This window comes from Vulpes lagopus, chromosome 8 (assembly GCF_018345385.1).
Source record: "Vulpes lagopus strain Blue_001 chromosome 8, ASM1834538v1, whole genome shotgun sequence".
NCBI lineage: Eukaryota > Metazoa > Chordata > Mammalia > Carnivora > Canidae > Vulpes > Vulpes lagopus.
In genome coordinates, this window is record NC_054831.1 from 68,953,093 (window position 1) to 68,978,469 (window position 25,377).

Consider the following 25,377-nt stretch of genomic DNA (forward strand, 5'->3'; position numbering starts at 1 on the left):
TTCACTCACGACCAGGGGTACTCCCGGATTTTTCCGAACAAAAGTTAACATGTGGGTGGTGAAGGGAACAACCCGACGCCGCACAATGAGATCGTTTCCTCGCGTGCACGTGGCCCTTTTTTCACTCTGTGGTCCAGCCTGTGGCTGGAGCATCCTGGAGAAGCAAAGGCCTCGCACGTGGAGGGGCTTGAGGACTTCGACGTTCTACTAACGGCGGATCGCGGGTGCGGGATCGCTCCGAGCTACAGCGCGGTTGCCCGGGTCACGGGCAGGCAAGCGAGCCCTGCGCGGGTCTCCCCCTCCCCCTCCCCGCCCTGGCTCCCGGGAGGAGGCCGTCCCCGTAGCCCCGACGCCCCGCACCGCACCCGGCACGTGCTGCATGCTCGCCGCTCGCACGTAAGGCTTCCGAGAGACGGAGGAGCAGTGTGCCTGCAAGACGACTGGCTCTGGATTCCAGCCCGCGTCCATTCGCTTGGCGCCAAAGGTGGATTGTGCCGCTCTCCTGAGCTTCCGACTCGTTTTTGCTTCCAGGGTCCCTGAATGCGCTCGGGGAGGAAGGAGGAGCCCAACCAGGCTGCTCGCCAGGTCCTGGGAAGCCCGCATTGTTAGGTGCCCGCTGTCCCCTCGCTGACCCCGGCCAGCCCCCCGGGAAGGGGGGGCGCGCGCTGTCGGAGGCGCTCTGAGCCCGAGCGGCGGGAGGGGCGGAACGCAAAAGCGGCGGAACCAGAGGCGAGGGCGCGGGGCCGGCGGAGGGAGGAGCGGACGGGAGCGGACGGGAGCGGGCAGGCCCAGCGCCCAGGCGGCGGCGGCGGCGGCGGCGGCGAGGGCATGGAGCCCCTGCGCGTCCTGGAGTTGTACAGCGGCATCGGAGGCATGCACCAGGCGCTGAGGGGTGAGGGCGCGCGGCCCACCCGGCTCTTCCCGGCGGCGCGGCGCGGGCCACAGCGTGGGCGCGGGGGAGGGGCGGAGCGGCGAGGCGCTGGGGGCGGAGACGGAAGGCGGCGGGGGGCGGGGGCTCGGTTGTCGTGGAAACCGGCCCGGCGCCGCGCCCCCTCCCGCGCCGAGGCGGGTCCGAGGCGGGCTTGGAGTCGGCGGGACCCGCGCCGCGTGGGAGGGCCGGTCGGCCGGGCGCGGCTGGAAGGCGGGGCCGACGTGGTGCGGGCGAAGCGGGGTGCGCGAGCCCCCGGGCCTAAGTGTGGCTGCGGCCCGGAGGCCCCGACAGCTGCCGCGTGACCCTCGAGGGCGGCGGCGCGGGGCGGCGAGGCTGCTGCGGGCCGGCCCGGAAGGCAGGGATCTTCAGAGGGAGAGCTGCAGCTTCAGGGAGAAGTCCGGGAAGCCCGAAAGAACCGGGGAGAGAAAGCACTCTGGAAAGACCTGCTCACTTCCGGGGCGCTCAGCGGGGGAGCGCCTGCCTTCGGCCCAGGGCGTGACCCCGGGGTCCCGGGATCGAGTCCCGCACCGGGCTCCCCGCAGGGAGCTGCTTCTCCCTCTGCCCGTGCGTCTTGTAAAACTAACGAAAAACTCCCCCTCCCCCCAAAAAAACCCCTGCTCATTTCTGATCATTGCAAAGAAACTGTAAAACTAACGAAAAACACCCCCCCCCCAAACAAAACCACCCTGCACATTTCTGATCATTGCAAAGAAACTGTAAAACAAAAAACGCCCCCCAAAAGAACCTTGCTCATTTCTGATCATTGCAAAGAAACTGTAAAACTAACAAAAAACAACTCCCCCCAAAAGAAGCCCCTGCTCATTTCTTATCATTGCAAAGAAACTGTAAAACTAACAACCCCCCCCCCCCAAAAAAAAACCCACCCTGCTTATTTCTGATCATTGCACAGAAACTGCGTGTCCTGTCTAGGTACCTTTAGACGCTAGAAGAGATGAGTTGAAACCTAATTGTTTTGAACCTGTTTCCTGATTTTAAAATAGGAAAAGTAAGTTTTTCAGGGAAGGATTATTCCGAGGATCAAAGATAAGGCGGGGTAGGATGGTTCCCAGTGCCTGGTCCATTGTAGCCACCCAAGACCTTATAAATGATCGCTGTCACGGTTACTTTTATGTACCTCTTCCATTTTGATGTTTTACATTTCTTTGGTGATAAGCTGGGGACTGGAAGGTTTATTTTTAGTGATGTTCTCTTCAAAATATTTCTTGAGCTCCTGTTCAGGGCCACATACTGTCTGGGTGCTGAGTAACAAAGAGACTTTGAATATGCATGTTTATTCTTAAATTACTAAGACAACCACAAAACCGAAACTTGCCTGCTTCCTTTTTTTTTGTTTTTGTTTTTGTTTTAGTACCAAAGGCAGCAAAAGACTAATACTGTGCGATACAGACAATATATAAGGAGTTGAACATAAGTGAGTTTTCTGAGCATGTGTGTTGAGTTTTGATTGTAGACTCACGTAGTGATTTTTAAATTTTTTTTGATTTTTAAATTTTTATTACCAATTATTTGCTGGCTCTCTCCATTCAGTTCTCTTATCGAAACATACCAGCATGAAAACAAAAGAAAATTCTAGGGGCGCCTGGCTGGCTCAGTCGGAAGAGCTTGTGACTCTTGATTTCAGGGTCATGGGTTCCAGCCCCATGTTTGGTGTAGAGATTACTTAAATAAATAAATAAACTTAAGGGAAAAAAAGGGAAAGAATTCTAGTACTATTTGTTCTCTGTTAATTTTGTAAGATTTTAATGTTGGCATTTTTCACCTTATCTTGAAACCCGTTCGTTAATGAACATGATTTTATTTTATTTTGTATATTTTGTATTGGAGTTCGATTTTCCAACATAGAGTATAACACCCAGTGCTCATCCCATCAGGTGTCCCCCTCAGTGCCTGTCACCCAGTCACCCCGTCACCCCAACCCCCTGCCTACCTCCCCTTCCACTACCCCTTGTTCGTTTCCCAGAGTTAGGAGTCTCTCGTGAATCAACACGATTTTATTTATTTTATTTTATTTTATTTTATTTTATTTTATTTTATTTTATTTTATTTTATTTTATTTTATTATTTGTTTTAATAAACATGATTTTAAAGTTTGCTTAGTACTTTATCATAAGCTATCATAAGCTATAATTCAACCACTCCTTAAGAGTTGAACATTAGATTATATCCCAATTTTTTGCAAGTATGAATGTGTGCTACACTTACACCCTTGAGCATAAATCCTAATTTTAACTGTATTTTCTGAAAGTTGAGTTAATTCATTTAACAATATGAGACAATGTGCTAGTTACTAAGTCAAAAATTAAAAGCTTTTTAAGGCTTTTGATGGATAATATAGCAAATTGCCGTTCAGAGGTTTATGAGTGCCTCCCTCAATCACATATTCATCAGGATTTGTATTAGCCATTTTTAACCTATGCTAATTTGAGGAAATTGTATAATTTTAACTTGCATTTTTTTTATTAATGAAACACTTAAGTATCTTCTCTCCTATTAGCCAATGCACCCTGAATTTGTGCACATATTTCTGTTGCCACTGCAACCATCCTGAATCTAATTTTATTAAAATAGTTTTGCAGTTGCTCCCGTTTCTACTTTGCTTTCCCGCTTCACTCTTTCCCACATAGTAAGAGAATGATTTTTTGCACAGTAAACTATATTATGTCACTCACTGCCCTGCCTTAACGGCTTCCCTTCAAGATTAGAATCACAGTCCCATCTTCTTACTCAGCCTGGGAGATCTGGCTTATGCTGCCTTTCCTACCCTTCCTTTTTATTCCTGTATAACTTTAGCACAATACCACACTTGTGATAGGTTGTCTGCAAAGAGTTGATAATCATTTTACCATTATGTTGATAAAAGCATAGTTTGCTTAAGGCCCAAATTTTTGTATAATACAAAACTTAGTTGCAAACCACATAATCTATTCTCTAGCTAACCTAAGCAGAAAAAAATATATTAAAGGACATCTGGAAACTCACAGAAGCTATAAGACACCCAACAAACAGGTTAGGTGAACAGGAACACTGCTCAAACCACACTCCAGGCCTTGCCCCCACAAAGCTTCATACTGACATAACAGCTTTCACCAATGCTGGGGGCCAGTTGTGAGAAGTGCCATCCCTGTTTTTCTATAAAGGGTGGATGCTTCTACCATCTTTATCACCAGGATGATGGATTTTTCTTTTTCCCTTTGCCGCCTCACGTTGCTGCTTCTGAATTAATGTTGTATATGGATACGGTTAGTTGGTGGATATTAAATCCCATTGCCAGCAAAGGAAGCTGGGAAAGTGAGTTCTGACTTCTGTTTTGGAAATAAGAGACTCAAAATCTGGCACAATTTTCAAACATTGAAAACATAGACAAAGACTCTAGATGGCCACAGGTATATAGCAAATATATTTCACATTACTTAGTACATGTTGCCCTGTATAGGAAGCACTTATTACTGCCTTGATATTATTTATGCCTGCACAGTATCTATAAAGTATTGGCTGAGGAGAATCTTCCAAGTGAAACTATCTCCTTTCAGAAAGCAGTGGAAGAAGTAGTTTCATGAGTTATATATTAATGGAAGAAGTAGTTTCATGAGTTATATATTAATGGGGCCTACAGGTCAAGGCTCCTGCAAATATAAGTGGGTAGCAAATAAGATTTTGTTTTTCTTATATAGTATCAGAGAAAGAGTAAATGTGGTTTAAGGTAGTGAATAAAGGAAAGCTCTAGCTGTTTACTAATATTACTATTATAGATATGTATCTATAATAGTATATATCTATAATAGTAATATATATAATGCATATTCATATATAAATATATATATATATATTTAACTACTGAAACATCCTTCTAGTTACTTACTATTATATATATGGTCAACTACTGAGACATCTTTAAAGTAAAAAGGCCTGCCCTACCAATGAATTTCTGAAGGTCTTTTAAGGTATTGATTTTGAGTTTTAGTTACATAGTAATCATATTTAGTAGGAATCACTCAGCCTTAATATTTTCTGTTAAAATATCAAGCCATTTGTCACTCATTATTTTCTGAATTTCTTTTATCTTTATTTCTTTCTTTTTTTTTAAGGTTTTATTTATTTATTCATGAGAGACACACACACACAGAGAGGCAGAGACACAGGCAGAGGGAGAAGCAGGCTCCATGCAGGGAGCCCGATGTGGGACTCGATCCTGGGGCTCCAGGATCGCGCCCTGGGTGGAAGGCAGACACTAAACCGCTGAGCCACCCAGGTACCCTTATCTTTATTTCTCAATGACTTATATGCCAACTTGGAACCCTACTGAACCACTTTGTACTTAGGTGTGCCTATAACTGAATCAGGCAAGTATATCATGATTAAATGTAGATCTGAATGTCACCTGAGGTTGTTTTTGGAACATCAGTTGTAAGGAGCTAGAATTTCAACTGCTTAATTTTTTTGAAAATATATTTTCTTTGGGATTGTAAAAATGACCTCTTTATTTCTATTTTCCATAGTTATTCTTATATGACTTGTTGCCAGATTTAAAGTGAAGGGAGATAAAATGTCAGATTTGATCATATGTTTTCTGTTAGCCACAGGAGTTACTAGATTATTTTTTCCAAACTCGAAATACAAAGTTGAAACATGTAGGATGAATATTGTATATTCAACAAAGGAGAACCCTCCTTTTCCATTGGATGATGGAATTATCTTTTCTGTGATGAAAATGCTTACTTCACTGCAGAGTATTTATTACCATTTTTCATAGATCAGATTGTTTACCCTGTCCTAATGTGTAGATAATCAATTTAATTTGTATTATGACCTATTTACTGGAACTTTTGGGGGCTCAATAAATAATACTCCTCTTTATAATTCTGAACAGAGAGAGTAATAAAACAGAAGAGTAAGGCAAACATTTTTGTTTTTTATTACTAATAAAGACTGAGTTGGAGGATGTAGCTTAGTGAGAGGACCACATGGGTCAGCTAATATTCAACCAGACAATTAAGCAGCATACCTTTTGGGCACAGCTGGAGAAAGAAGCAGAACACATGTGGCCTGTGGGTAGCTTATTCCCAAGAGGAGGGCTGGGGGAATCTGAGCAAGCACACCCAGTTTATTCTTGGTAACTTAGCTAATTAGAGAAATCACTTTTCCTTCCATGGAAGTAGTAAATAGATAGGATGGGCAAGGAGTTTAAAATGAATAGGAACCACTCACTCACTTGGTAGAAACATCAGTAGGGGGGACACATACACTCACATGCCAATGTTTTCAGGAGTCCTTCACACGTCACAGTTTTTCTATTCTGCAAATGCTATCTTATTCTTCTATTATTTGATACGTAAAGGTCTCTGATAAGCATTTGGTAGTGTCAAATAATTTGAAATACGATGGTTTGTTTTCATAGCAGCTTTGCCTGAAATCATTACATTTTTGGCACTACGAAGTAGTAACAGCAGACAGTGTTTATGTAGGACAGTTTCAAAAAAAAAATCATTTCATCTCCTAATTAAGAGCACAGTTACATTGTCAGAAGGCCTTGGTACTTCCTAGCTTTGTGACCTTGGGCAAAAACTAAACTTTCTGTGGCTCAGTTTCCTGTTCTCTGAAATGGGGACAATAATAGTACTTACTTCGAAGGGGAAGTGTGAACATTATAAATTCATAAAAGTATGTCAGTAGTGCTTGAAACGTGGTAAGTGCTCAGTAAATATGGATGGCTATTAGCAAAAATCTTAAAGTTACAGAAAGTTATTACATGTTAAAAATGGCTTTAGAAGAAACTGATGATTAAAGATTCAAAGTTGTCAAAGAGCTTTCAGACTAGATTTGAATTATGCAGGAATATATCACTGAAGGAAAGGATTATTATAGCCACAGAAGATGATACAGAATGAATATGTATGAAGAGGTAAAAGAGAAGGGCAATGATGAGAGCAGAAATTCTATTTTGCCCTCTTGATTCTCTAGAAAGCTTACTCATCCATGAGGGAATAGATTTCCTAACCTGGATCTACTTTGTATTCATTTCCCTGGCCTCCTATTCAATGATTTTGGAACTACTACACCTGTTTCTCTGAGTGATAAAATTAATACCATTATTTAGGAGTCAGACAGAACTGGCAAATATTATCTGTGTAAGTACTAGAAAGCTATTTGACTTTCTGAGCCTGGATACCCTGTCTGTGAGATGGATGCCATAATACCTTCTCGTAGGGTGTTACGAACGTTAACTGAAACAGTTGTGTGAAATACAGTGTAGGTGCTTGGTAAATCTTCACTCCTTTTCTTTTTCTCCACGTTGTTTTGCAACTAACAACTAGCTTTCCCCACTTAATTGTATTGATGTCCTCATTGATAAGATTGGGTTGATAATACTAACCTACCAGGCTTGGTAGGTGGATTTAATGAAGCTGTATACATAGAGCTAGTATAGTTCCTAATATATAGTATATAGTACTAGTATATAGTACTACCGTTGATGTTAGGAAGTTGAACATTTTCATATACTTGTTACTTGTATTTATCTTCTGACTTACTCATGTTGCCATTGGTATATATTTTTTTTTTTTTTATAATTGGTCACTTGTTCAGTTTTGTTATGATATTTTTTCCATGCAGGATTTTGGAAGATGCGTTTTTGGAAGATAGAGTTTTTCAGATAGTTAAGAAGGGAAAGGTTATACCAGGCAGAGAGGAACATCTTATACACACGCATATGTGAAATAGCGTGGCCTATGTGGAGATATACAAGTATTGAAATATTAATGCATTATAAGTGCTATGAAAAAGTAGATGTTTATGAGGTACCAAATCCTGAAATGCCATACAACTTGATAAGGTGCTTGGATTTTTATGTCCTAGGTCTGATTAGCAAATGAAAATTAAAGAACCTATTATTTAGATTCTAGAAATTGTACTGTGTGATTATAAGGTGGTAGTGGTGGGGAGTCAGTTTAGTTAGTAGATTATTCTTCAGAGATAATGAATTTAGGCAGAACCAATGAATGGAGAAGATGACTCGGGTTATATATGGGATCTAAAAATCAGCAAAACCTGGTAGCTATTTGGGTGTTAGTTACCTAGATTTCTGACTTGAGTGATTTATCAAATGGGATAGTATTAAACCAAGTAGTAGGGAAAAAATAGGTTCCATTTGAGCGTTACAAAGTTTGAGTTGTCTGTGTGAACCATAGAAATGCCAGATAGGCAGCTGCTCGTACATTTTGGCCTGAGGGATCGATGGGACTAGAGATAAAGATTTGTTTCTTCATACATGTTTAGTGTAGAGAAGAGGACCAACAAGAGGAACAGTGACATTGTGGGGCTGGGTAGAGAAGTAGTATTCACAGAGGGAAACCATGCAGCTAAAATTAGAGAGCAAGAGGAAAACCCAAAGAACACTGTGCCATGAAAATAAAGGGAAGAAGGGATTTCAAGGAGTGATTTGATATTATAAACCAAGTGAACTAATGACTAAAATGAATTCTTGGGTTAGTTGCCATTTCCTGGCTGGTATCTTATGTAATAGCCTTCTCTGGGGTATTCATAAGTTTGCCTTGATGGTCAAATACATTTAGGAAACTTTTCATATGATATTGTCCCATGAATCTCAGGACACATTAATATGCCAAAAGTGTTGAGAAACCCTGCAAAAAAGGTGCATGTGGTTTAAATCTGCACTTGCTTCCCATATGTATTTGAGCAGTGAATCCTTTTTTTGAGTGGGGAAGGGGATGACACTTATTAGCATCCTGTAAAATAATGTTCCTTGGAGCATGTCTTGGGAAGTGCCTGCTGGGCAACAGGAGGGCACTGATGGAGCTATGGGAGAAGTGCCAGGACCAGTAAGCTGGTGAGTGAGACGAGGTGCCAGGGCTCTGCTCATGGACTCATGTGCATTACCTTTGATAATGTTGACAAAAATCCCATCGAATTTGATGAAGTGAGTAAAAGAGAAGAAACAAAGATGACGACTAGCTCTAAAGTGAGCTTCTCTGTAGTTTTTCTATAAGGCCAGATTTGTTAACTTGGTTATTATCTCTTTTTTTTTTTTCTAGAGGTATATAAAACTGAACTCCTAGTTCACCTTACACCTTCAAAACTTGATCCCCCTGCAGGCTTCCTCACTCCAGCAACAAGTGTCTCCATTCTTCCAGGGTCCCACACCCAAGGCTTGGAGTCATCTTTGTTTCTTCTCTTTTACTCACTTCACCAAATTCCATGAGATCACCCTTCAAACTCTATTTTTAATTCTATTATTCCTCTCTACCCTTACCTTTACCACCTCATCCGTAATCTTCTGTTTTGTCAAACTTAATTTTTGTCCACCCCAGATTCACTTGGCCCCACATGCCTCCTGGGTCTTGAGCTGCTTGTTCAACGTAGTCCTCCACCTCTGCTGTTGTTGCCTCTTTGCATGACTCTGCCAGTCTGTGTTCCGTAACACGCTCAGTCCACCCAGTGTCCAGACTGAAGTGTTGCCCAGAAGCTGTCTGGAGAGGCTGGATAACACAACCCTAAGTGGAGAAGAGAGTAAGAATCACGCAAGTACAGGAATAGAAAATACCATATATTGGTCTCTGCCCCGAGTTCCTGACACAGATCTCCTAAAACCCTTATAATTTCCTAAGTGATAGGAGCACTAGGAGCCTCTTTTATTCTCAGATGTGGTCTTTGACCCTGGTTCCTGACACAGAGCTCCTAAATCCCTTGGAATTTTCTAGGTGACATGAGTGCCTGTTGTTCTAATGAGGCAACTCTTGATCTGCTCCTGGATTGCTTCAGGATGAGGGCTGGTCACTAGGTAGACGGAGGGTAATTAGAAGCTTAGAACTTTCAGCCCTACCCCCTATCCTGGGGAAGGAGAGGGCCTAGAGATTAAGTTGATGATTAATCATGCTTATGTGAGGAAACTTCCATAAAAATTCTAAAAGTATAGGGTTCAGACAACTGGGTTGGTGAACATATCCACATGCCATAAGGACAGTATAGCCCGGCTCCTTGGGGACAGAAGATCCTGTGCTCAGGACTCTTCCAGACATTGCCCTATGTCTCTCTTCATCTGGCTTTTCATCTATATCCTTTATAATATCCTTAATTATATAATAAACTGTCAAACATAAGTGTTGCTATGAGTTCTGTGAGCTATTCTAGCAAATGATAGAATCCATGGAGGGGATTGTGGGAACCTTTGGTTTGTAGCCAAGTAGGATACAGTTGTAGGTAATCTGGAACATGTAGGTGCCACTTGGGATTGGTACCTGACTTGGGGCCAGCCTTATGGGTCTGAGCTCTTAACTTAAGGGGTCTTGGATGACTCCAGTTAGTGTCAGAATTAAAGTGTATTGTGGACATCCATCTGGTGTCAGAAGTGTTGTGTGTAGTAGTGTGTTAGTAAAGGAGAACCACAGGAGTGTTTTCCTACACATGCCCCATGGGATGACTTTTGATCAGGAAGAGATATGGCTAGGAAGGAGTCAGCAGATACACTTTCTCTCTTCTTTCCCTTACCAATGTTCCTTGCTCAAATGCATATGGGAATTGGGAAGTGTTGCTTTAGACCAAGTAGTGCATTACTGCAGGGCTTCTGTCGCCTTCGATACATCCCTCCTCTTGCCCCTGTGAGGAGTGTGGTCCATACATGACAGCATTTCGCTGGCTTTTCTTGTGAAGCTGTGGCCAGTTTAGTTATGTACTGTTATGTACTGCCTTTTGTTTGCTTACCCTCCTCCCTTCCTCACTGTGCCTTACTTTTGCTACTTTGGGGTTTTGCCTCCCAGAAAGAGCATCTGCAGCTAAGTTTTGCCTTGGGTTCTTAGGAGACCTGGACAAAGGATTATCGCAATGGCCTTTTTACTGGTCTCCTTGCTTCTTCTGCTCTATCGCCTCTAATTTATTTTGACTCCTCTAGTGTCAGCGTGATCCTTTAGAAATGTGTTAGATAAGTCATTCCTCTGATTACAACTTCTGAGAGGTTTCTCATATAACTCAGTGAAAGCTGAAGTCCTCAAGCCCTAGACCTCCTTGGTCTAGAGCCAGCCCTTCCCCTCGCTGAGCATATTTCTTGTGCTCTCCTCTTGCTTTCTTCGTTCCAGGCTTGCTGGCTGTTTTAGGAAGTTTGTGCTGCTTTAACAGAGTACTGTAGACTGGGCGGTTTATAAACAACAGACATTTATTTCTCATGGTTCTGGAGGCTGGGAAGGTCAAGATCAGGATGGCAGGGTGGTTGAATTCTGGGGAGGTGCCCTATTCCAGGTTTCAGAGTGCTGACTTTGCCTTTGTTTTCACATGGCTGAGAGTAGAGAGGGGAGGTAAGCTCTCTCAGGACTCTCAGAAGGGCACTCATCCTATTCATCAGGACTCCACCTTCATGACTTCATTTAATTCTAATGCCAGTTACCTCCCAAAGGCCCCATCTCATGACACCAGTGCATTGGGAAGTAGAGTTCGAACATAAGAATTTTGGGGGGACACAAATATTCAGTCTATAGTGCCAGTTTCCTTGCTGTTCCTCTCACAATATAAGCATGCTCCCATCTCTGGGCCTTTGCAGCGTCTCTCCTTTCTGTTCTAAAGAGTTCTTCCAGATACCTGCCTGCTCCTTCATTTCTTTCAGGTTTTTGCTATTGAGACATTCTCTAACCAACCTCTATAACAGTAGAACCAATTCCTTCTCCTATACTATCTGGCTTACTCTGTTTTTTTTCCCCCATAGTACTTTTCATTGTTATACATAATATGTGCTTATTTATTTATCATTTGTCTGTCCTGCCCCACTAGGATGTAAGTTCCACAGTAAGATTTTGTTTAGAACACTGCTTATACATATTTGTTGGATGAATGCATAAGTGAATAAATGAACTAGGATCATGTTTGCTATGAAATATGTATGGCTTGAAGTGGATGGATACCATTGTACTGTGATAAGTTTAAGTCTGAATCACAAAGGTTGTTTTTCTTTGAAGGGATAAGCTAAGTCAGCATTTCCCAAAGTGTGGTCCATGGGTAGTATTTTGAAGGATATTAATAGGTATTATGGAAGAGATAAGCATGCATGTATGTGCGTGTGTCAAGGCTTTGTGTGTGTGTGTGTGTGTGTGTGTGTGTTGGAGAGTGACCAAATAAGTAGAATCATGAAATGTTTTTGTATGCATGATTATATGTGCATTTTAATAGATAATAGAGATTTTTTTTCTTGTACTGCATGATAAAACATGAAACTTTCTCAAAATAATCAAGTGTTTTGGGAATAAGTTGGTTATAACTCAGTGTAGAATTTTAATCATATGTTAAAATGAGCTGTGGTGAAAATAATGAAGTTTAAGTGTTTTATTTTTTAACTCTTTTATGCCTTTCAAGAAATATTACCTCTTTGCATAGAAAATTGAAAGAGGTTGATATATGATAGCAAATCTGTAAGTAATTGCAGAGGGATTATCATCATAAAATAAGGAGATTAAGGTTACATGTAGAATTTGATATTTGTTGGTGTCTAGAGCCTTTTTAGGATTTCTGTTGGCCTTTTGCTTTGCCCATGGAAGATTATCAGAAATATTTTCTAAAAAATGCTTTTCAGAAATGGTGCCAATTAGCTCTCACCCTGCCTAAAGCAAAAATACTGCATCTCATTTTTAGAAAATAGGCAGAATGTAGTTGAGATTTAAAAAAAAAAAACAACAAATAGCATTACTTTACCTGGACCAATAGTTGCTTTTACTGTTATCCACTAATTTTTTTTTCATCCTAAGTCTTTATTTTATTTTTAAAGATTTTATTCATTTATTTGAGAGAGAACATGGGTAGGGTGAGAGCCAGAAGGAGAAGCAGACTCCCCTTTCAGTAGGGAGCCTGATGTGGGGCTCAGTCCTGGGACTTCAGGATCATAACCTGAGCTGAAGGCAGATGCTTAACAGACTGAGCCACCCAGACACCCCTCATTCTAGGACTTCAAATCACTGCAAACTGAGCAAAACCTCTTGGACTAAGTAAAACAACTCCATCAGAGTTAGTCGTAGAAGCTCTTTAGCATCGATTAGTGAGTTTTTATTCACACACAATAGTGAATTTAATAATCCCTTTGTACTTAAGAGGTGAAACTTAATTTAAGAAATAAATGTCTGAGACTTTGAGCACATACACAACCCTCATAGGCTTTGGTATGTTCCTTAATTATAGAAGAATTTTGATCCAGGAAGAACCCATAATATGAAGGATTTATAGTTACACAATCTAGTTAGACTTTGAACTTTTATAGATCAAATTAGAGATACTAAGTAAGTAGTTTTGCCTTGCTTACATTTTTCCTGAAAACCCTGAAATTTAGATAATAAAGTACCAGAGTAATTTCTCTGCTTCTTCAGAGGGCATTTTATTTCTGTGGCTTTACTCTTGTGTTTCTTGTTGCTGAGTCAGGTATTTCTTTAACTATTTAAACTTATTGTTAGTCTTTGTTGATTTGATGTAATGCTAATCATTTATCTCTACCTTGCTCTCCATGCAGTGAGATTTCTCTCGGTTAATTTTGCAATCTCATAATGTTGGTGACTGTGGCATGGGGGAAAAGATGTAACTCTATCATTTTTCTAGATTGTCTTCAGGGTTGACGTTTTTAATATTTGGCAAAGGAAACAATTAAATCCAGACTGTGTTGCTGTGAGGAGATGATCTTTCACATTTCGCCTGTGATTGTAAAAATTAAAGGGCTTGTGATTCCATTATTTAAAAGAAAATCAAAAAACAAAGCCCAAACATATGTACATATACCTTTAAAGACATATTTGTCATATATTCTTCAATACCATATACTCATTTTTCCCAAACAAGTTATACTTCAAAAAGAGAATATGGCCTTATATTTTAGTCTTCATGAAGGTTCTTCATATTCCTCAATTTACTATATTTTGAATAGCAAAGTAATAAAATGTTGCTTGGATGAGTCACATAAGAGAAAAAAGGTATACCAGTGTTGGGTGCTTATTAAAGTGCCTGAATAGAATTGTTAAAAAATCATACAGATGAATTTAAAGATTTAGAAATAATTTTTAGAGGGATGACCTTGCAGTTACAGGGGTTAGATATCATTGTAAACAAACCTGGAAATTATAGAGTAATATATTGTATATATACAGAATATGTGCGTGTGTAATGTATATGAGTTTAGACATAGGAAAAGGCCAGCAAGGATGCACTTTGTCCTGTTATCAGTGTTAACTCTTGGGGAATGGAGTAGGAATAGTGATCTCCTTGCTATCCTTAAACACTCCAAGAACATTCCTGCTTCAGAGCCATTGCATTTGCTGTTTCCTCTGCCTGGAATGCTATCCTCCAGATAGACCCATGACTAGTTCCTTGCCTTTATTCAAATGTTACCTTCCTAGGGCTTCCCTGGCTACTGTAAAAAAATTACTGTCTTTGCTTTGCCTCCCTATCCTCTTTCCTGATTTATTCTTCCCCTTAGTAATTATTACTGCCTACTATACTAAGGATTTTACTTGTTTATGTTTTTTTAAAGATTTATTTATTTTGGAGAGATTGAGAGTGAGCAGGGTAGGGAAGACGGGCGAGAAGGAAAGAATCTTCAAGCAGACTCCCCACAGAGCCCAACAAGTGGCTTGATCTCGTGACACTGAGATCATGACCTGAGCCAAAACCTAGAGTTGGATGCTTAACCAACTGAGCCATCCAGGTGCCCCTCAGGTTAGTTTTTAAAAGGATATACCAGTTTATATCCAATAATGTTTGTGTTATAAAATATTTAAAACTATATAGTTTACTATGTAAAATTGTTATTTTAATATTTTATTCCTAGTGAAGCTGAATATTTGAAAATATTTTTAGACTTATTCTTTTTATTTTTTTTTATTTTTTTGTTCTTTTTATTTTTAACTATATAATACATTTGTTTAAAAATTAGGAAATGCTTCATCATCTCACCTGATTAATAATGTTGCTCTGTTTAATCTGTTCCCCATCCAACCAGTCCAACAATGTGATTGCACACATTAGTCAAGTCATTTATAGTGGATTTTCCAAGATTTATCTTTCACTGTATTAAGAAAGGGGAGTATTTGGACTTGGGAACCATAACTTTGCTAGAATCCCAGAAGTCCCAAGGGTAGAAAAGATTAGAAAATGCTGAAAACATACCCATTTATTCATTCAGCATTTAATTTTTTAGTGGTTTCTATGTCAGTTCTTTTGCTGCACAGTGGGGATACAGCAGTAACAAGACAGCTATATTCTTTTCCTCCAGAGATTATGGTTTATTGGGAAATACTGATGCTATACAAATGAAGAAGAAAATTTCAAAATAAAAATTATATATGATGTTCATGCAGGGATAAACACTGTCAAGAATTTGTATTATATCTTTTCAATCTTTATTTGACAGGTGTTCATTAACATTAAAAGAAACTATAGCTTTCTTTTTTCACTGAGAATACCTTGAAGTTTTCCTTGTTATTAAATGTATTTATAAACTTGGTGTTTAATGATTGTGTGATATTCCATTTTATGGAAGTTCCCCTTGTTCAGTGCAATCAACTATTTTAGGACATTTAGGTTGCTTATAATTATTCACTATTATAAATAGTATTTATCCTTCTTATAAATCTTTTCTTCACATCTCTATTATTACCTTACATATTGGTTTCCTAATGCTGCTGTAACACATTACCACAAACTTAATGGCTTAAAGCAACACAAATTTATTGTCTTATAGTGATATAAGTGATGGATATCTTATAGTGATGGAGATCAGAAATCTTAAAATCAAGGTTTTGCCCGAGGTGTTTCCTTCTGGAAGCTCAAAGGGACAAGCGTTTCTTGGCTTATGACTTCTTTCTCCATCTTCAAAACCAGAAGTACACCATCTCCCAGGCTTTCTCTATGACCTCTGCTTCCTTCATCACATCTTCTCTGACTCTGACCCTCCTCCATTCTTCTTGTGGTCACCCTGGGCCTTTCCTGCATAACCTAGGATAATCTCCTCTTTTTAAGATCTTTAGTCATATCTTCAAAGTCCCTGTTGACAGGTAAGGTAACATTGTCACAGGTTTTGCGAATTAGGATGGGAACAATTTTTTGGGGGGTGGAGAGGGGGGAACTCACTGTTCTGCCTATCACACCTCGAGATCCAAAGCAGTTTTGAAGGCTTTAGATACGTACTGCCAAACTGCTCTCTCAAACACTGAATCTTCCACTGTCACACCTGGTCCTTATTTAAAAAGTCTTTTGATAATAATAGTAGCAAACATTTATTGAGTAATTACTATATGGCTACCATAATTGTAAGAGCTTCATAGGTATTAGCAAATTTAATCCTCTGAAAACCTTATGATATAGGTACTTAATTATCTGTTCTCTCATTTTTATGGGTAAAGATACTGAACTCAGTGAAGTCAAGTACCTTGCCTAAGTCAAACAGCTGGATATGGTAGAGCTAAACTTTAAACACCAGCAGAGAAAGAGCTAGATATCCATATCCTAAATCTTTCTAAAGATCTGTGAATACACGTGCACGTGCGCACACACACACACTCTTCTCTCTCTGAATAAAGAATCTCTGTAGGGTGTGCCTATGATAGTCTTGATTAAAAAAACAATGATAGCTAATATGTGTTGAATACCATGTGACTTAATGGAAAAAAGTTTGCAGAGAAATGTACAGTCAGGTGGAGACTCAAAAGAGAAAATGAGGAATGAAATAATTGAAGTGATTTTTCCTCTGAGGTCTCAGGACAGATTTTACTTTCTGGTTCAGTGCAAAATTGTAAACTTAATTATTTTTTTTAAGATTTTATTTTTTTGAGAGAGAAAATGCGAGTGAGCACAAGCAGGGAGAGGGGCAGAGGGAGAGAGAAGCAAACTCTGCTGAGCAGGGAGCCTGATCCCAGGACCCTGAGATCATGATCTGAGCCAAATGCTTAACTGACCGAGCCACCAGGCGCCTCTAAACTTAATTCTTTTAGAGGTGCCTGTAGCAAAAATTCAGGATAGGGTTTAAAACTTTATGAAGTCAATAATAATGAAAAGAATAAGCTTTAAGGAAGGTTTATTATATATAAAGGAAGGAACTCAGAATGGCAAGACAAATTTAGAGAGGAATTTTTAGTTTGATTTTTGGAATCTTTATGATTGATAATATAATTATATTTTTACAAGTCTTCTTTTATTCATAGTTGATTAGATACAGAGTACTAATGCTTATATCATTTCTTCTTTGAATTCCATGAGTATATCAGAAATGATCCATCTTTAAAAAAAAGGAATGATCATCTTTTAAATTGTAAGAAAATACCAACAAAAAATGTTTTGACATTTATAGTGATGAGCCATTCATATATGTTCATTCAAAGCAAATTTATGTAAAACAAAATCTTTGTTGTAATAGCCTGGATCACAGGTGTTTATATTGTTTCTTTTTTAAACCGTTTAAATAAACATTTTTAATCATGGTAGTACCTTTAAGAGATTAAGGGGAAGGTCTTAAATGTCATGGGAAAAATGGAGAAGACGATTTATATCCTTTGCATTCTAAGTATGTAAATACTTAGCTAAATAGGTAGCTTCCAACTCATTACATTTTTGGTCATATGCTATACTTGTTGATCTCTAAAGAACTATGGCAGTGTAGTTTGGTTCTTGTTTTTTTATTCTTTTGACTGTTGTTGAATTGGTGGGATAAAATAATGCATTGAGTTATGTTTACTGGTCTGTGTGTGTGTATGTGTGTGGTCTTACAATCTAATGGGAGTGTTTTGAGAATGTATCCAAACCTTTCTTATCTGTCCTTGATATTTTCCTTTTGTGATTTCTCAGGGTCACAACCAAAAAAAATATTGAATTCCTTTGTTCCAAGATAAAAATAGTTTCATGTTTGTTTGCTTTTCACTGATTTAAAAAGCATTCCGTTCTTATTGTTAAGAAAAAGACCAAATAATCCAAAAAAGTTTAAAGGAAGAAAAATATTACCCCCAAATTCCCTCTACCACCAAGAGATAGTCCCTGTTGACATTTGTTGTTGTTGTTTTCTTAATATGGGTACATACACATACACTATACAAAACTAGGATTATTACCAAACAGGATACATAGTGACTTTTTTTGTACTTAAAAAATCTTTATCACTCCACATCAGTGTAATGGGTATCATTTTTAATATGGCAGTCTTAAACACTGATATTGTCCAAATATTTCCTTAGCATAAATTGTCACAAGTGGAAAAGCTAGGATTAATGGTAGAAGAGTTAAATCCATGTACACTACAGCCAACATGAAAAAGGGCACATTTTTGCAAACACTTGCTCATACTGGACAATGTTCATCTTAAAAACCTTTCCTAGTCTGACAAGTAAAACTGATTAATGTGGATTTGTCATTATTGGTGAGGTACAGCATCATTTTATGTTAATTATCTAAAATTCTTTATTTTGAATTGCCTGTAATTGAAATTTCTATTTTAACTGTTTTTACTTTTAGAACTTGAGTTTCTTTTTTTTTTAAATTGATAAGACTGTTCAACTGAAAATACTATATACTCACTCCTTAAAAGACATTGGGGATACAGCTTATATATGGCTGTCTACATATTTGTTGTGATATTTAGAATACATGTATAGGATAAGGTAATTAAGTAGCCCTATAATGAAGTCCTTGCCCCCCAAATTGAGACTTCTGCAAATATTGCCTCAATTTAGGACACTTAGAGAGTGTTTGATCAAGAGAAATGTTTTGTGTAGGTTTATAGTTAATTCGTTTCTTATTCAAAAGGCTTTTGGTATTCATGTTGTTTTGCTTGCCAAGTTGGAATTTGAAATGCATTTCTTCATAGTGACAAGTGATATTTAAGTGTGTATTCTCTTAAATGCTTAATAGAAGTATGATTTCCAAGTTACAGAAAACAATCCAAACTGGTTTACATAAAAGTTGTAAATACTCATGTAATGACTACAATCGAATCTAGGCTTGGTTTGGGGTACAGCTTGGGGTTCTAATTGTGTTACCGGGAACCAGTTTTCTTTCTCTGTGTATCTGTCTCAGGTTTGTTCTTCTGGATTGGGTACATTTTTAAAAAATATATTGTATTTATTTATTTGAGAGAGAACCAGCATGGGGTGGTAGGAGGAGAAAGAGAGAAGCAGACTCCCTGCTAAGAGGGGAGCTGGACCCCAAGGACTCCATCCCAGGACCCAGGATCATGACTGAGCTGAAGGCAGACACTTAACCCCCTGAGCCACCCAGGCTCCCCGTGGGTGCATTTTTATATACACTCTCCCCTACTGCATCCAGAAGGCTGTAGTAGCCACTGAACTTATATCCCTCCGCCATGGTTAAATTCAGGAGGAAAGATCGAGCATCTCTTCCTCATTGCCTAAGAAAAAGTCAGGTGTACTTTCTTATTGTGCCTCATTGGCTTATTTTGAGTTGTTTGCTCCCAGAAATCATTCTGGAGTCTTCTTGGGTCAAGGACTGACACATGCTTTCAGTGAAACTAGGGGTAGAGGGTTGAGGCCATTTGACCACTTGACAGAAAGTGAGTGAGGTAAGATCCCCAAAAGGAAATCTGAGACTATTGCTAGAGAAGGGTACTGGCTGCTGGTAAAGCACAACACAGATATCTACTCATCATGTATTCTTGGTACCCAGCAGAATGCCCAATACATGATAGGTATTCTAATAAATATTTACAATTCTCTGACAGTAGCACTATTAGTGCTATTAATTAACTTATTTGTAAGATAAATAGAATTTTGTAGGCCATCTGGAAACTTCATTGTTTCCAAGGTAAACATGACCTAAATGTCAATCTACTTAAAATTGGTCTTTTAGGCATTAATAAACATAAATACAGGACTATTAAAGACTTTTTAACTGAGGAACAGAATATTGAAGAGAGTAATGAACAATAATCAGGAGTTAGTTTCACAGATCAAATTCACCCATTTTCTTGTGAGTCCAAGTCAGAAGATGTTTATTGGAGGCCAAATAGGTAACAGTTATGGCAATGTCTGACTGCTGGGAGTACTCTATGTACAAGCCATGGCCTGGGCTCTATCAGCTTATGTACTCTAGTGAGAGAGGCAGTGTCCTGGGATAAATGTGGTGATAGAGTGAACTACCCGCATGATGACAGCCTGATGGACCAGCTCCCATTTCAGTCCAGCGGGCTCAGTGAAAGCCACCTAGAGGAGTCTCGCAGCCAAGGTGGCTCAGTGGTTTGGTGCCACCTTCAGCCCAGGGTGTGATCCTGGGGACCTGGGATCGAGTCCCACGCTGGGCTCCCTGCATGGAGCCTGCTTCTCCCTCTGCCTGTGTCTCTGCCTTACTCTCCCTCTCTCTGTGTCTGTCACGAATAAATAAATAAAATCTTAAAAAAAAAAAACAGTAATTTCTCAGGGACTAACAAGAATGATCTAGGATGAAAGAGATGGTGTCAGAGGTTGAACAGGGTAGGATAGGCTTTTATTTTTTAATAAGTTATTTTTATTGTGCATAGAATTTTAATTTTGAGTGATTTTTTTTTAAAAAAGATTTTATTTATTCATGAGAGACACACAGAGAGCGAGAGAGGCAGAGACATAGGCAGAGGGAAAAGCATGCTCCACATAGGGAGCCCGACATAGGACTTGATCCCGGGTCTCCAGGATCACACCCTGGGCTGAAGGCGGTGCTAAACCTCTGAGCCACCCGGGCTGCTCCTAGGATAGGCTTTTTAATTATGTGCAGAGGCACTAGGATTGAGAAATTATGGCCCATTTGGGCATAATAAGTAGTTGGATATTAACCTGGGGAAAAAAGCATATGCATATGAGTGTTGGAGTAGTGGGTGTGAATTGGAAAGGAGTGGATTGTCAAGAGAGGAGGCTAGACAGGTATGCAGGGTCCAGATCATGGTAAGAAGTTGGATTTTATTGGGAAGACATGATGAACTACCAGATGACTTGGAAGCTGTAGAATGATTTCATTAGAATCTAGGAAGAATCCTGGGAAACCCCATAAGTACAGATTTACTGATGTGAGTTCAGAAAAATAGCATTTGATGCTATAATGCTTTTTTTAAAAATTGGGTTACATATATCGATATGTGTAGTTTATAAATAAACATGTCCATTGAAAACTGGCCATCTCTTGATAAAGTTTTTAAAATACAGACATTTCTGTAAGGAACAAAAACAAAGGTTTTTCCTTTAAAATAGAATCTAAAAATAAGCAATATAATACCATTTTTCAAGCCTTAAAACTTATCAAAAATTGATGGAAGGAGACATTTCTTTATCTTAGGACAGTAAATCTTTAAAATACCACACATCTTTTATAAAAAGGGCTTATGAACACTTAGTAATCATTAGAAGATCTGTTGCATGAAAGCCTGAGAAGTTAAGGTTTTGTCCTTTCTTTAGTAATCATTATCAATATTTATAGTTTGACTTTTGTTTTATGTCAAGAGCCACAGAGGCTGTTGGGTAACACTCCAGCCATCATTCCAAAGGAACCGGAGCTTCCTTAGTGGTAGTTTAATGTCACCTTCTAATCAGTATTACAATAAATCATCTGAGGAAGTCTTGCCATGCAAAAATATGTAGGAAGAGATTACTGGGGTTAGGAAATATGTGAGGCTGATTATCATTGTTTCCAGAGTTTCAGTGGTTTTGCTTTTGAGATTTTGAGTGTACCATAGTGATGGTACTGGTATTCCAATTAATGTTGTTCATATTAGATTTTTGAGTTGTTTATTAAATATATGATTTTGCTTAGTTTTCTAAATTTTTTATATTCTCTTAAGTCTCCAGAGTTTTGTCCTCAGGGGAACATAGATGTGACTTTTAAAAAATAATGAAGAAATAATAATATATGGTGACAAATGGTAACTATACTTGTTGTGGTGAGCATCGAGTAATGTACAGTTGTCGAATCACTATGTTATGCATCTGAAGCTAATATTGTATGTCAACTATACTTCAATAATAAAAATTTACAAATAATGAATAAAGTATTTGCTTGGTAGAAATGCACCTCATAAGGAAAATTTTGGGGGAAATCACTTTTTATATTAAAGGAGGAATTCTTGTACCTCAGAGAAAAACAATATTGCTTTAATTTTAAAACTCCCCTCAGTTCCATAAACTTTATATATCCATCCCTGTGGGTCTAGCAAAATGCTTGGCACACATTACTCACTAGATATTTTTTGAATTACATTGATCTGGTCTAAACAGAAATTGAACCTAAAATTCTCTTCTCAACCACACACAGAGACACACACAGACACACACACGCACCATGTAAACAACCAAGGAACTATTAGGATTAGGTTCATGTGTCTGTTAGCATTAGGTTCAACTGTCAATAATAGAGACATCCTCCTTTTAGTGACTAAAAGGAGGTAGAAGTTTGCTAAATAATAGTGACTAAAAGGAGGTAGAAGTTTGTTTCTTTCTCACATAAAGTAAGTCTAGGGGTTCCTGAGCGCTCAGTGGGTGAAGCGTCTGACTCTTGATTTTGGCTCAGGTCATGACCTGAGATGAGTTGTGAGATCAAGCCCTGTATAGGGCTTCGTGCTCTGCAAGGAGTCTGCTTGAGATCCTCTCCCTCTCCATCTCTCTCTCTCTTTTCTTAAATAAATAAATAAATAGATCTTAAAAAAAAAAAAAAAAGCAAGCTTAGATGTGATAGTGCAGGGGTCATACAGTGACTCTGTGAAGTCCTTTAAGACCTCAATGCCTTCCACTTCCTTGCTTCACTAGCACTGTAAAGTGGCCCTTCTCTTCATGGACCAACTAACACAGTGACTCAAGTGTGAGCCATTACCTTTATTTTTCAATAGTAGAAACCAATAATGGAAACAAACCAATGTTCTAGAAAGGCCAGAAAGTACAAACCATCGTGTTCTTCTCTCTTATACCTTTATTCTTTTTTAAGGTCTTTTCTCCTCAAAATGCATTGCCTCCTCTTCAAATTGCATTGTTATCTGGCATGTTCCTTTCCACATAAATTCAGTGTGCTCCTTTTTAAACATTAATTTGGCATGTTTCTCTCCTGTTCCACTTCCCAGCTCTGGTCTGCACACAAATCTCAAGCAGTTCCTGTCCACTCTCTGGTTCACAGGCTCTTGGTTCACAGGCTCTTGTCTTTAGTTAGATCTTAACAGCAATGATCTAGTATATATCCTGACCCAAAGTAAGTTTTTTGTTGTTTACTGTTACCTAAACCTCTATAGAAATTTTCTAAGGAAATTGGGTGAATTTTGTAAAACATTTGAAAGTTATTTTAAATTTTATTTAATTAAGAGAATTTATTTGCAAGTTTCCAAAAGCAGGAATCTTTAAAAAGAAATAAGAAATATACTTGGCCAATAGTGATAAAACATTTAGCAATCATTTTAAATTCAGAATCTCTTCAGATCTGTTTCTGCTTGGTACTTTTATTCTTAAGCTATTATTTTGAATAAAAGGAAATAGGCATGGGATATGTTGCACTGATCTTCCATTTCACAACTAGATGTCAGTGTTAACATACCTGATTAAGTGTCTCAGGTGTGATATAATGAGCTGAATCAAGTAATTACTCACCTGTATGAGACACAAGTCAGGAAATAAATGACAAAGAAGGAAAGGAAGAAAAAAATAAGCTATTTTCCTTATTTCAAAGTGGGCTGGTGAATTTTATATTTACATTTTTTAAAAATTGAATTTCTCCTACCTTAATAACTGCAATTAAGCTTTCTGATTTATATGGTTAGGAAAGGCAGGTAAAAGTGTAAACTTGTAACTTCATTATTACTGAACAGAGGTTCTTCCCTACAACTTTTCCAGAAAGAGTGGTCAGAAAAAGAGGGAAAATTATTGCTATTCAAAAATGGAGGGTGTGTGTTTGATTCTTGCCAATTTCCATAAGAAACATATATGAGAGCAGGAATTATGCATGTACTGTCAGTGACATTTGTTACATCTCCTAGAAGCTGTCTCTCTCTTGGTATAACTAAATCTGCCTTTTTAAATTCAGTCCTCATGTAAACAGGATCATGATACTCCCTGTCCTTTCTTTGTAGATCCAATCTGACAATCTTTTAACATCATTTATATGCATTTCTCTAACTAGAGTGTTTCACCTTTTATACTCATGTTTCCTGTTGATAAATATGCAATCAGAGTAATAACTGAAATATCATTAGTAACATCCAGGTAAAGCAATAGATCACAGTGCCAAAAACACGTCCCTACCCTCCACACTACTAAAAGGTCCTGATAGGTTCCCTTTTCTCCATTCTCTGTCCCCCTCCTGCATGATTTAAGTAATAGAGCTCAGTTATGAAAAATTCTATTGAGTTATTTTGACTTTGATGTTTTTAGTTAAACGTTTTTGAAATATGTGTATGTGGCTTGACAAAGATTTTTGGAGGCTAGATTGGAAATATACAGTAAAAATATCAAGACAACTTGTCTTTGGATCTCAGTTTCAGATTTTGACAGAATTGACAGTTTTGCTTATTTATTTTATTTAAATTTTAGGCAATTAACATACAGTGCAATATTGGTTTCTGGAGTAGAATTGAGTGATTCATCACCTACATACAAGGTTTGCTTTAATTGTTATTTATAAATCTAACTTTTTCCTTAGAAACACATCTATATACCAGAACAATTCTGTTTTGAAGAGGCAGATTGAATTATTGTCAGAAATATCTTAGTACAGTCATTTCTCATCACACACACACACACAAAAAAAAACACAACCCTTTTTTTAGGTCATACGGTGGATCTTTTTTTTTTTTTTTAATTTATTCATGATAGACATAGAGAGAGAGAGAGAGCAAGAGAGAGAGAGAGAGGCAGAGACACAGGCAAAGGGAGAAGCAGGCTCCACTCAGGAAACCCGACACAGGACTCGATCCCAGGTCTCCAGGATCATGCCCTGGGCCAAAGGCAGGCGCCAAACCGCTGCACCACCCAGGGATCCCCCATACAGTGGATCTTAATTTTATAACTAATGCATAAAAACAGTGTATTTATTTATTGACTTTTAAAATCTATTGTTTTCTGAGAAAGAATTTTTGGTTCATCAGTTCTTGGATTGTCACATAAAACATTTATTTGGCAGTTGCTTTTTGTAAGTTTTTATGTCTTTCAGGCCCATAATACAAGAACATAAAATTCTTGTAAATTATTGATTGTGGTACAGATTTGGCACGTCACTATGTATTGTCAGCCTGAGAAAAGAGAAAAGTCTTATTAACCAACTCCAGGCAATTCCATATTGCTGCATACATAGTGGAAATGTAAGCAGGCTTCATCATACTAATAACAAGATATCCTGTTTAACAAAACAGTAAAATGATTCAATGTTTATCTAATTCTGAGGAATTTAGTAGTTACTTAATTCCTGAATCATAACAGGTTTACAGTTTTGCAAAATAATCTTTGGATACTAATTTTTTT

General features: G+C 38.6%; 1 protein-coding gene across 3 annotated transcripts in view; it reads left to right on the top strand.

Annotated features, from left to right (window-relative positions):
- Window positions 1–600: 600 nt before the first annotated feature.
- The window catches only part of TRDMT1 (tRNA aspartic acid methyltransferase 1), a 56,932-nt gene continuing 32,155 nt past the window's right edge, over window positions 601–25,377 (top strand). Inside the window, exon 1 of one of the 3 annotated variants that reach the window (XM_041767355.1) lies at window positions 601–892. In XM_041767355.1, coding sequence (XP_041623289.1) covers window positions 829–892 — 64 coding nt within the window. In that variant the 5' untranslated portion in view covers window positions 601–828. Of the gene's footprint in view, window positions 893–14,511; window positions 14,639–25,081; window positions 25,218–25,377 lie in introns of those variants that run through there. The other 2 variants (XM_041767357.1, XM_041767356.1) reach the window with 2 other exon arrangements.